The sequence below is a fragment of the Macaca thibetana genome, chromosome 11, assembly GCF_024542745.1.
Source record: "Macaca thibetana thibetana isolate TM-01 chromosome 11, ASM2454274v1, whole genome shotgun sequence".
NCBI classification, from domain to species: domain Eukaryota; kingdom Metazoa; phylum Chordata; class Mammalia; order Primates; family Cercopithecidae; genus Macaca; species Macaca thibetana.
The window spans coordinates 107931142-107943359 of record NC_065588.1 but is presented as its reverse complement, the minus strand read 5'-3'; the positions used below and the strand labels follow the sequence as shown (position 1 = coordinate 107943359).

The 12218-nt window shown below is 51.6% G+C and overlaps 2 protein-coding genes across 6 annotated transcripts in view; both read right to left on the bottom strand.

Annotated features, from left to right (window-relative positions):
• The window catches only part of ALDH2 (aldehyde dehydrogenase 2 family member), a 419735-nt gene that overhangs the window by 46714 nt on the left and 360803 nt on the right, over window positions 1-12218 (bottom strand). The gene's annotated exons all lie outside the window — the stretch shown is intronic.
• The window catches only part of ACAD10 (acyl-CoA dehydrogenase family member 10), a 72558-nt gene continuing 63060 nt past the window's right edge, over window positions 2721-12218 (bottom strand). For 4 of the 5 annotated variants that reach the window (XM_050749657.1, XM_050749660.1, XM_050749658.1 and 1 more), the window contains 6 exons: window positions 11980-12138; window positions 10782-10954; window positions 6782-6856; window positions 6202-6345; window positions 4075-4152; window positions 2721-3486 (listed from right to left, as the gene is read on the bottom strand). In XM_050749657.1, the coding sequence (XP_050605614.1) occupies window positions 3346-3486; window positions 4075-4152; window positions 6202-6345; window positions 6782-6856; window positions 10782-10954; window positions 11980-12138 (770 nt within the window). In that variant the 3' untranslated portion in view covers window positions 2721-3345. The remainder of the gene's footprint in view (window positions 3487-4074; window positions 4153-6201; window positions 6346-6781; window positions 6857-10781; window positions 10955-11979; window positions 12139-12218) is intronic. The other variant, XM_050749659.1, reaches the window with a different exon arrangement.

Below are 12218 nucleotides of genomic sequence, written 5' to 3'. Positions count from 1 at the left end.
GCCACAGTCCTGACAAAAATTCTCTCCTTGACCACACTCTTGCCAGCCTCCCTCTGAGCTCCCATCTCCACTAGACCTCAAACTTGGCCTAGAAAAACTGCAGACTTTCAACACAAATGCTTAAGTCCACATCCCCATACTCTCATGAAAAGACTTAACAGTTACATGGTGTCCAACAGCTCAAGACCACATCCCTGGGATGCCCATACCTCCCTGAGAAAGCCCAAAGCTGCTGAAAGAAGTTACTGTTTGTTCCAGCAACATTAGAAGATGAACCCTGTCCCTGAGCCTCCGAGGGAGGGCAGGAGCCTAACCCTAAGAGCCAGTTAGCAAACCCAGACGGGTGTCACGCCAACCACGCTCCTTCCTGCTCTCCATAGTTCCCCTTCCTGACTCTTGAGCCCCCCTCCCAAACACCACCCCTCCCATCACCTACGCACAAATCCAAGTGGAGCTCAGTTCCCACTGGGCCCTGCTCCCTATGGCAATGACTTATGACTGATTAAAACCTGTCCCTGCTGGGTGCAGTGGCTCATGCCTGTAATCCCAGCACTTTGGGAGGTTGAGGCAGGCAGATCACTTAAGTTTGGAGTTCAGTATAAGCCTGGTCAACATGGCAAAATCCTATCTCTACTAAAAATACAAAAATTAGCCAAGCATAGTGGCGCATGCTTGTAATCCCAGCTACTTGGAAGGCTGAGGCAGGAGAATTGCTTAAACCTAGGAAGTGGAGGTTGCAGTGAGCCAAGATGGCACCGATGCACATCAGCCTGGACAACAGAGTGAGATTCTGTTTCAGAAAAATAAATAAAAACTTGTTCCTACCACTTTAGTGTCCACCTTTACCTCTGACAGCTCTTCACCGTTGTGTCATCTGTCTAACGCTGATAGGATAGAAAATCCCCTGGGCCATTTCTCCATTCAGTCAACTTGATTAAAAGAAACCCTGTCCCAGGTTACTTGCAGATGTGGGCCCAGGCCGCTGGAGTCTGGGACTCACCTGTCCCAACGCACATCCATTTTGGTAAAATGGACGAAGGGGAGAAATCTGCACCCATGTCACAGCAGGGAAGGCAGCAGAAATACCAACCAGAGCGGTCTCTGAGTGACAGCTCTGGCACACCCAAGGCATTCCTGGGGAACTCTGAAGCCCTGGGTGGTGACAGACAACCCCAGGGGACTTACAATGGGGACATGCAGCAGAGATCACTGGAGCCTGTTCTTTCGGTGTCACTCCCAGCTGCCGTCTTGAAGGGGACCTGCCCAGACAAGTTGCCTGGAATTGTCTCTTTGCAGCCTCTGTAGGATTGTTGTGGAATGATCTGACAGTATCTGAAATCAGGCCCTGGCGAGCACAGGTCTTGGCATCCAGATGCCATCTGGCCTCCCAAAGTGTTGACATTATGTGTGTGACCCGCAGCACCCAGCCTGCCCTTTCTTCTTGTCAGGCAGGTTTGGCTGAGACACCTCTTCTGGAGAGAGTCCTCCCCTCAGCCTCCAGCCCCAGCAGTGCTTGCCCCATCACGTGCCCAGGCCTCCGAGGCACTAACCACCATCCCCTACTTGAGATGCAAACCCCAAAGGCCAGCAGTTGGCCTGATTTGTTTACTTGCACATTCCCCCAAGGCTTGGACTCGTGCTGGGCCCAGAGCTGTGGCTCCCTCAACAGTGGTGGGCAGAATCATCTAGCAAAGGTGGAGGGCCTGCAGGGACCTGCCTGTCTGCAGGCAGCATTCCCAGGGTCCCCAGGGCCTCCAGCCCTCAAGGCAGAGGATCTGAGGGAGATGTGGGGGTGCCCACAGCCTGACTCCCATTTTCCTCTCTGCAGCTGTGTTACTGAACAGGCAAGGTTAACCTCAGAGGCCATGAAAAACATTCTTAGGCCCACAAGACAGGCCAGGCCATGACCACTTCCTTTTTTTGAAGAAAACCCCTCCTCCTGGAGCCTAAGGGAGCACTCAGCTGCTGTGCTCCTGCCACACTGGTCAGGAGGCCAGTGTGGCAGGCGTTGTGACAGGCATTTGTTTGGGGTTTAACTTCCTTGAGTAACAAGCAGTTTCTCAAGCGTGGTGAAGGGGGACCTGCCTCCCCACACCCCCGCACACACAGGTCTGAGGAGCCATTCACGGGCCCCTCGTGGTGCCGATAGTGTAGGGGCACGGTCCTGGCTGGCCATTCTCAGGGAAGGCGGTTCCCACAGGGTCATCTCAGCAATATGGCAGCCAGGGGGATGGTCCCTGCCCGTCTGGTCTAACCTGTGACAGGTTTTGGCTACACCACCACGAGTTATAAGACCAGTAGGCTGGGTCCTCACTGCCCCTGGCTCATCTTTGCATATCGCCGGGTTTCTCAAGGAGCTCAGACCACAAGTGAGTGAGCGTTTCCACTTTCCTCAGAGAAGAGAGATTGCACTCCAAAGTGTAATGGCGAAAGCGCCACCACCTCCTGTTCCACCAGATATGATTCTGACTATGGAGCAGGTGGAGGCTGCAGGGGCCTCACATGCCAGCTCCTGGGTGAAGTGTATTTGAGTACAGGGCCCTGGGCTACATAGTGAGGGAAGGCAGCCAACTCGGGAGTTATCGGACCCGTGGCCTCTGCGCTCCCAGCATGTATGAGACTGAGATGACAGCTTGGACCTCAAGGAAACACAGGCGGGAGAAGGCACGAAGGGAACCTCTCCACTCGATTCTCTTTGTATGACACAGAAAGTCCACAAAGCCTCTGAGATGTGTTTTCTTATTCTTTTGTGATCCCAAAACCCCTTTCCAAAACAACATTTAAATGAGTGTTCTGTGCTGTGTGTTCAAATGGAGATAATCAGATGCCAGTGGCTTTACAATGTGGGTTGCATTCCATTTTCCCAGGCGCTCAGGCCCTGGGTCTCCAGGCCGCTGCCCATCGTGGCCACCCCTCTGCTCACCAGGGAGGCCAGACAGGAACCCTGCAGCTGCCAGAGCAAGCATGTCCCACAGCCTTCGGGAGGCCTCCCAAAATGTGTCCAGATCCCCACAGGCAGAGAGAGGGACTGAGAGGCTGAAGTGAAGTGACCGTGCCTGCCCAGCCCGGGACTGAGAGCCTGAAGACCAGCTTTCCAGACTCTGTCCTGGAACCCCCTTGGCCCTCAGCAAATCCCCTCCTCCTGGCCTGAAACAGACTTTAGGCTTCTTGCAGAGATGTCTTCTGTGGAGAACCAGAAAGCTTGAGTGCACCCTGACTGTCCTGGGACAGAGCTGCTGAGCAGGGTGCAGGAGCCACACACACTGGATCTTTCAAGGCACGTCAGTGACAGATCTGAGCATGGCTGGTCCAGCCAGGACACTGGGCTCCTGCAGCCCCAAGCCTCTAAATGCGGTGCTTCAGCTCTAGCTTGGCCACCGTGGCCCGGTGCACCTCATCAGGGCCGTCGGCAAAGCGCAGGGCTCGGGCCCAGGTGAAGAACTGAGCCAGTGGGTAGTCGCTGCTCAGGCCCGCTGCTCCGAAGGCCTGGCAGACACAGGGTGGAGGGAGGCGGCCCTGGGTGAGCCCTTGTCTCTGAGGGCCCCAGGAATGATAGCCTGCTTTTGATGGGCCATAACAACCATCTTCCCAGACTTCCCCCGTGGCACCTATGTGATACAATCACTAATATTCCATAGGGCTTCCGTGGGGCCACACCTGCCATCCCACAGCCTCCAGACTCCCCAGGTCCACTCTGCAGGTGCCTTCTGCCCCATGTTGGGGCCGGGGGTTAGGATCTGAGGCGGCGGCCTCCCTGCATGGTAAAGAGCTTGGGCTCCGGGCTTATGAAAACCCAGGTTCATGTGAATTTGAGGTCAGCTACTTGCAAGCTCAGTGACCTGGACAAGTCACTTTACTTTTCTGTGCTTGTTTCCTCACATTAAAAATGGGGGTAGGATGGCACCCCGCACCTTGCTGGGTCATTCTGAAGAGGAAAAGGAAAGTCGCATGCATGGTGAGTGGGTGACACAGGGTGTCTGCCAGGGTCTACGGGAGGCTGGGCGGCTGAAGACAGGGGAGTTTGGCATCTGGTATTGATGGTTCAAATAAGCCAACTGTCTAGTCTGTGCTCACCTGAATCGCACGATCAATCACTCGGGAGGCCATGGATGGGGCGACCATTTTAATCATGGCTATATCCAAGGCTGCAGCCTGTAAGGAAGAGGAGATGTGATTATAAAAGACCCAAGGGCAGCCCGGGTGGCAGAGTGAGACCCCCCGCCACCCATCTCCACTAAAAATACAAAAACTAGCTGGGCATGGTGGCATATGCTTGTAGTCCCAGCTACTCAGGAGGCTGAGGTGAGAGGACTGTCTGAGTCTGGGAAGTCAAGGCTACAGTAAGCCAAAACTGCAACCCTGCACTCAAGCCTGGACAACAGAGTAAGACCTCATCTCAAAAACAAACAACAGGCCAGGTGCGGTGGTTCAGGCCTGTTATTACAGCACTTTGGGAGGCCGAGGCAGGCAGATCACCTGAGGTCAGGAGTTCGAGACCAACCTGGCCAACATATAGTGAAATCCAGTCTCTACTAAAAAATACAAAAATTAGCTGGGTGTGGTAGTCCACACCTGTAGTCCCAGCTACTTGGGAAACTGAGGCAGGAGAGCTGCTTGAACCCGGGAGGCGGAGGTTGCAGTGAGCCGAGATCATGCCACTCTACTCCAGCCTAGGCGACAAAGCGAGCCTCCATCTCTCAAAAACAAAACAAAAAACCAAACAACAAAAAAGACCCGAGGGCAGAAAGCTTGGAATAATGATCAGATTCCCAGGAGGAAGTCAAACACCAGGGTCCACAACAGAGGCCCCAAGGTCTCGCTGATGTGAGCTGGGTGAGGCTGCCCCTGCCTGGTATATGGCTAGACAGCACCCAGGGATGAAGGGCGCCATGTTAGCAACTACTATCTTATGTTGCAAGATGTGAAGCAAGTGCTGGGAGAATGTGGCTGTCTTCCCAGATGACGGGGAACACAGCCAGCACACACTGAAGGGACAAGGGGGAGGGGCCTGTGCTTTGCTCAGGGTCATGGCCAGCTCTGCCTCCAAGCAGCAGTGGACCAAGGCCAGTCAGGGCTCTGGGAAACCGAGCTACAGTGATCTGCCCTGGGGCAGGGTGTTCAAGGGGGACACCCAGCAGCCTCTACCATATCTAGCACGCCAGTGTCAAAGAACCAGGAACTGTGAACCTGGGTTGGTCCCTGACGGCTGAGGATCTTGGGTGGGGGTGGAGGCTGCCCCACAGAAGGCTGGACAAAGCACGGTCAACATGGCATTGTACTTGGTCATCACAGGCACTTAGAAAGAGCCTTAGTTAGCCCGGGTAACATGGTGAGACCCGGTCTCTACAAAAAATAAAGAGGCTGGGCGCGGTGGCTCAAGCCTGTAATCTCAGCACTTTGGGAGGCCAAGACGGGCGGATCACGAGGTCAGGAGATCGAGACCATCCTGGCTAACACGGTGAAACCCCATCTCTACTACAAAATACAAAAAAACTAGCCGGGCGAGGTGGCGGGCACCTGTAATCCCAGCTACTCGGGAGGCTGAGGCAGGAGAATGGCGTGAACCCGGGAGGCGGAGCTTGCAGTGAGCTGAGATCCGGCCACTGCACTCCAGCCTGGGCGACAGAGCGAGACTCCGTCTCAAAAAAAAAAAAAAAAAAAAAAAAAAAAGAATTAGCTGGGCATGGAGGTGTGCGCCTGGAGTCCCAGCTACTTAGAAAGCTGAGGCTTCAGTGAGCCATGATGTACCACTGCATTCCAGCCTGGCTACAGAGTGAGGCCCTGTCTCAAAAAATAAATAAATAAAAGGTTAAAAAGCGCCTTAGTTAATGACTAATGTCACACTTGAAAATAAGCTTCTATTTTGCTAATTCGATATTCAGATGAAGGCCAGTGGAGGGTCCCTTTTCCCTGACTTACTGTTAGGTTGTCCAACACCTCCACCAATGGCCCTGGGAGTCCAGGGCCACCCAGGGGTGCTGTGGCCCCATCAAACCCACTGCCTTGGACTAAGCAGCTCACCAGGTCAGTAAAACACAAAGGCCAGTCCTCTCTTCTTGTTCAATTTTTGAAAAACTGCCAAAACAGCTCCAAGTAGAGGTGAAATAGTTTCTAATGTCAAGAAGCCAGGCTCTCATGCTTTGCTGAATGAGGAGGAAGAATCTCTGCCTCTGGGAGGCCCCTTCATGCCCCTGCCCCTACCTTGTTTCCTGCCAGGTCCATGACGTGGGCAGCTCTCAGCACCAGCAGCCGTGCCTGCTCGATCTCCACGCGCGACTGCGCAATGTCCGCCAGCACTGTGCCCTGCTCCACCAGGGGCTTCCCAAAGGCCACGCGGGACTTCACCTGTCGACACAGGAGATGGGCTGAGGACACGCTGGGCTGGGGGTGGTCACAAGAGGTGGGGGCTGGTGGCCTGAAGAGTTGAGTGGAAGCAGACAGGACACAGCAGGGGAGGAGAGTGAAAGCAGGACCGTGCAGCTTCTCAGCCAAGGTGCCTGTGTGCAGCCATGGGCCATTTCCAGGGAGTAGGTCTGACACACAACCTTCATGTGCGCCACAGCCAGCCATAGCCCACAGGGTACCTGTAACAAATTGCTTCCAAGAACCCTTTATTCCAGCCATTGTACATCTGGGCAGGCCTGGCTACCAGACAGGAGCAGTTACAGATCTGAGCCAGCATCTGGTCCAAGGCTATTCCTGGAAATGAGGGAGTGACTGCAGGCACTGCACACGGCGCAGGCGAAGGGTGCCCTCTGCTGACCGCAGCACCCCTTCCCACCCTGCAGCTCCAGTGGAAGCAAGGTCTCCTCAGCCCCCTCTCTTGCTCCCGGCCTTCTGCTGTGGGCGGCTGTATCTGCAATGGGGATTTTAAATTCTGAAAGTCACAAGGCATCAGAAAAGGTTCTAAGTATTCCTTTTTTTCCCTGTTTTATTGATTATTTTTCCTTCTTTTTTTAATTTTTTTGGAGACAGGTTCTCACTTTGTTGCCCAGGCTGGAGTGCAGTGGCATGAATTTGGCTCACTGCAACCTCCACCTCCCCTGGCTCAAGCAATCTTCCTACCTCAGCCTCCTGAGCAGCTGGGACCATAGGCGTGAACCACCACATCCAACTAACTTTTCAATTTTTTGTAGAGACAGGATCTCACTACATTGCCGAGACTGGTCTCGAACTCCTAGACTCAGGCAATCCTCCTGCCTTGGTCTCCCCAAGTGTTGGGATTATAGGCATGAACCACCACACCCAGCCTAGTTTTTTTGTTTTTTAATTTTTTTACTAAAAGAATCTACACAAATAATTTATCTCATGGCAGAAAAACTACCCGTTTTCAGAACAAAAAAAGAGAGGACAGTAATTACGAACACTTAGAATCCTACCATCTAGTCACCTCTAGTTAATATTTGGTGGATATTCTCCTCTATCCTTCTAGACTTTTTGTATATATACTTATTTTTTCCAAAAACAGGAGCCATACTCTACATATTGTTTTGTAGCCTTTTTGTTTGTTTGAGATGGAGTTTCGCTTTTGTTGCCCAGGCTGGAGTGCAGTGGTGCAATCTCAGCTCACTGCAACCTCCGCCTCCCAGGTTCAAGTGATTCTCCTGCCTCAGCCTCCCAAGTACCTTGGATTACAGGTGCCTGCCACTACACCCGGCTAATTTTTGTATTTTTAAAATAGAGACGGGGTGTTTCACCATTTTGGCCTGGCTGGTCTCTAACTCCTGACCTCAGGTGATCTGCCTGCCTTGGCCTCTCAAAGTGTTGGGATCACAGGTGTGAGCCACTGCACACGGCCAGCCTGCTTAAAACAATAACAACAAAAACAACAAAAAAACAAAAACATTATTTTGCATCAAAGCTAACAGCTTGTTTCTTTTTTTTTTTTTTCCCCCCTGACAGGGTGTTGCTCTGTTGCCCAGGCTGCAGTGCAGTGGCAGAGTCACAGGTCGCTGCAGCCTCGACCTCCCAGGCTCAGAAGATCCTCCCACCTCAGCCTCCTGAGTAGCTAGGACTATAAATGCGTGCCATCACACCTGGCTAACTTATTCATTTATTTATTTATTTTTGAGACAGAGTATTGCTCTTGTTGCCCAGGCTGGAGTGCAATGGTGTGATCTTGGCTCACCGCAACCTCCGCCTCCCAGGTTCAGGCAATTCTCCTGCCTCGGCCTCCCGAGTAGCTGGGATTACAGGCATGTGCCACCACGCCCAATTAATTATATATTTTTAGTAGAGACAGAGTTTCTCCATGTTGGTCAGGCTGGACTCGACCTCCTGACCTCAAGTGATCTGCCCACCTCAGCCTCCCAAAGTGCTGGAATTACAGGTGTGAGCCACCACGCCCAGCCCCACCTGGCTAATATTTTTAATTTTAATTTTTTTTTTTTAGACAGAGTCTTGCTTTGTCACCCCAGCTGGAGTGCAGTGGTGCGTTCTCAGCTCACTGCAACCTCCACCTCCTGGATTCAAGTGATCCTCCTGCCTCAGCCTCCCAAGTAGCTGGGATTACAGGCATGTGCCACCAGGCCCAGCTTTTTTTTTATTTTCAGTAGAGACGCAGTATCACCATGTTGGTGAGGCTGGTCTTGAACTCCTAATCTGAAGTGATCCGCCCGCCTCAGCCTCCCAAAGTGCTGAGATTACAGGCATTAGCCACTACACCCGGCCTTATTTTTTATTTTTCATAGAGATGAGGTTTTGCCATATTGCCCAGCCTACTCTCAAATTCCTGGGCTCAAGCAGTCTGCCTGCCTCAGCCTCTCAGAGTGCTTGGAGTGAGTCACCACACCTGGTCACAGTCTTTTTTCAAAAAATTTAAATGTATATAGTGAACAATTTCTCCATGTTAAGGAATAGATTTCCACAGCATCATTTAAAGTCTCACTGTATGTCATCTCGTGGTTCATTTGTCCAACAGTCATTGTTATCCTTATAAGTTGTTCAGAATTTTGCTATCTGAATGAGCACTGTGGTGAACCTCCTAGTAGCAAATCTTTTGTAGATTCCTAGTTACTCCAACCAAGTCCTCAGTGGAGGTGCCATGTTCATGCTATGTACTTTCTGGAGACTTCTGTCCGATTCATTCAGTCCAATTGTTCTGCCAGGTTGAATTTAATGCCACATGGGGCTGAAGCACCATACCTGAGTCCACAGACAGGAGCGTTTTACTTAGAAAGAAAAAATAACTGGTCAGTCTTAACTAAAAAGGGTGTAAATCACAGGTTTGCTCAGTAATCAAAAATGCAGACTGCCTCTGTTCTTTCAATAGCAGTTCTTGTGAGACACTGGTTTTAGTCTCATGGTATGCATCACCTTTCTGAAATTGATAATCACCAATTTGAATTCTTGTCCTGGCAGCAGCTGTCTTTTAACCTAGGTTTCCAAACTTTGGGGGCGGTGGGGTCATGGCAGAATAGTTTTCTGGATATGCTGTGGAGGAGGGTGGTACAGGCCAGATGATGGAAACCTAAGGACAAAAACAAGCCACATGGGGTCTCCCTGGTGTCTGATTTATTTATTTGTTTGTTTATTTATTTTTAAAGAGACAGGGTCTCACTCTGTCACCCAGGCTGGAGTGCAGTGGTGTGATCACTGCTCACTGCAGCCCTAAACTCCTAGGTTCAAACGATCCTTCTGCCTCAGCCTCCCGAGTAGCTGGGACCTGTAGTCTGACACATGCCAGCTGACACATGCCATCATGCCTGGCACTTAAACTCTTTCTTTTTGGCCAGGCGCGGTGGCTCATGCCTGTAATCCCAGCACTTTGGGGGGCTGAGGTGGGCAGATCACAAGGTCAGGAGATCGAGACCATCCTGGCTAACACGGTGAGATCGAGACCATCCTGACTAACACGGTGAAACCCTGTCTCTACTAAAAATACAAAAAATTAGCCGGGTGTGGTGGCAGATGCCTGTAGTCCCAGCTACTCAGGAGACTGAGGCAGGAGAATGTTGTGAACCCAGGAGGCAGAGGTTGCAGTGAGCCAAGACTGCGCCACTGCACTCCAGCCTGGGTGACAGAGCGAGACTGCATCTCCAAAAAAAAAAAACAACTTTTTTTTGCCGGGTGGCACGGTGGCTCATGCCTGTAATCCCAGCACTTTGGGAGGCCAAGGCAGGCAGATCATGAGGTCAAAAGATCGAGACCATACTGGGCAACACAGTGAAATCCCGTCTCTACTAAAAATACAAAAGTTAGCTGGGCGTGGTGGTGCACGCCTGTAGTCCCAGCTACTTGGAAGGCTGAGGCAGAATTGCTTCAACCTGGGAGGTGGAGGTTGCAATGAGCCAAGATCACCCCACTGCACTCCAGTCTGGTGAGCAAGACTCCATCTCAAAGAAAAAAATAAATATTTTTTTTTTTGTAGAGACTGAGTCTTTCTTTTTTGCTTAGGCTGGTCTCAAATGCTTGGCTTCAAGCAACCCTCCTACCTAGACCTCCCAAAGTACTGGGATTATAGCCATGAGCCACTGCACCCAGACTGATTTTTAATAATGTGCTAGCAGCATGACCTTTACACCTTGGAACCTTGCCCTCTGCTGCTATAGAGCCTGGCCTTTCCGGTCACTTCGACAGAGTGGGTTCTATCCTGCTCTGAATCCAAACTGCAGCAAAGTAGCAGATGCAAAGCAAAGACAGGAATGCAACTTCTTGGAAAGGACATCACCTTGCTTCACCTGCTGGGACTGTACTCAGAAAACAGGTAGGAATTGAAGCCCGACAGCAAAGCAGAAGGTGGTGGTTCTGAGTCAGTGCTAGGCGCAGGAGGAAGCACTCACGCGGGCCTTCATGAGCGCCAGGGCCCTCTCTGAGAACCCGATCAGCCTCATGCAGTGATGGATCCTGCCGGGGCCCAGTCTGCCTTGGGCGATCTCAAAGCCTCGGCCAGGGCCCAGGACCATGTTCTCTTTGGGCACATGCACGTGCTCAAATCGGACTTCACCATGGCCACCTGAAAGACCCAAATGATCACTGTGAGCAGTTGCCATAGTCATTTCCCTTGGATGTGTTTCTTCCTCACCTTAGTCTGGGTTATCTGCTGGCAATGTCCCTGCCCTTTATTTAGCTTTCTTACTAGGACATGGTTAAAGGGAAAAGGATGGCAGGAAGGAGCCTGTTAAACACAGAAAATGAATCACTGATTTATAATGGCAAATGAATATTCTGTGATTCCTTTTATAAAAACATAATGCCACCTTAAGCTGAAGCTCCTAGTGGTTTGTGATAATGTAGTGATCCTATGAAAACACTGAAAGGAAAAACGTGAACACTGTTAGCAGAGAACCAAACTGGGAGCAGACCAAACCAGGGCTGTGACCTAGAGGTCAGCTGTACACACTGGGGCCTGGAAGAGTAGGTCTGGGGTCCACTTCCTGCCTCTGCCCTGTATGGCTTCCTGCGTCACAGACTCCTGCTTACCTTCTAAGCTTAGAAGAGGGAAAAAATGGCCGGGCGCGGTGGCTTAAGCCTGTAATCCCAGCACTTTGGGAGGCCAAGACGGGCGGATCACGAGGTCAAGAGATCGAGACCATCCTGGCTAACATGGTGAAACCCCGTCTCTACTAAAAAAAAAATACCAAAAACTAGCCGAACGAGGTGGCGGGCGCCTGTAGTCCCAGCTACTCGGGAGGCTGAGGCAGGAGAATGGCGTAAACCCGGAAGGCGGAGCTTGCAGTGAGCTGAGATCCGGCCACTGCGCTCCAGCCTGGGCCGCGACAGAGCGAGACTCCGTCTCAAAAAAAAAAAAAAAAAAAAAAAAAAAAGAAGAGGGAAAAAATGCATAAATGCCTGTCTGAAATCTGCCTGCATGGTTGATATTCATGTATGGAAATGAAATGTAGGAGCATGTGACTCTCCAAATATCATACTGTCAGACGTGGGATGTGGCAAGTCCTGAACAAGAGCAGGGGCTCCCCAACGGCATTTCCTGGGGACCAGACCCACACCCAGGGGTGACACTGCCCCTGGACGTCTCACCTGGTGCATCCTCCAGTCCATACACTGTCAGAGGCCGGATGATTTTTATCCCTGGGGTATCCATGGGAACCAAGAGCACGGACTGCTGCCGGTGTCTTGGTGCATGTGGGTCTGTTTTTCCCATAAACACACAGAGTTGGCAACGAGGATCCAGGATGCCTGCCAGGAAAGGAGAGAGACAGACCTCATCATCTGACACCAGAGCCATCAAATCTCTACACACGTGGTCCTGGCCCAAG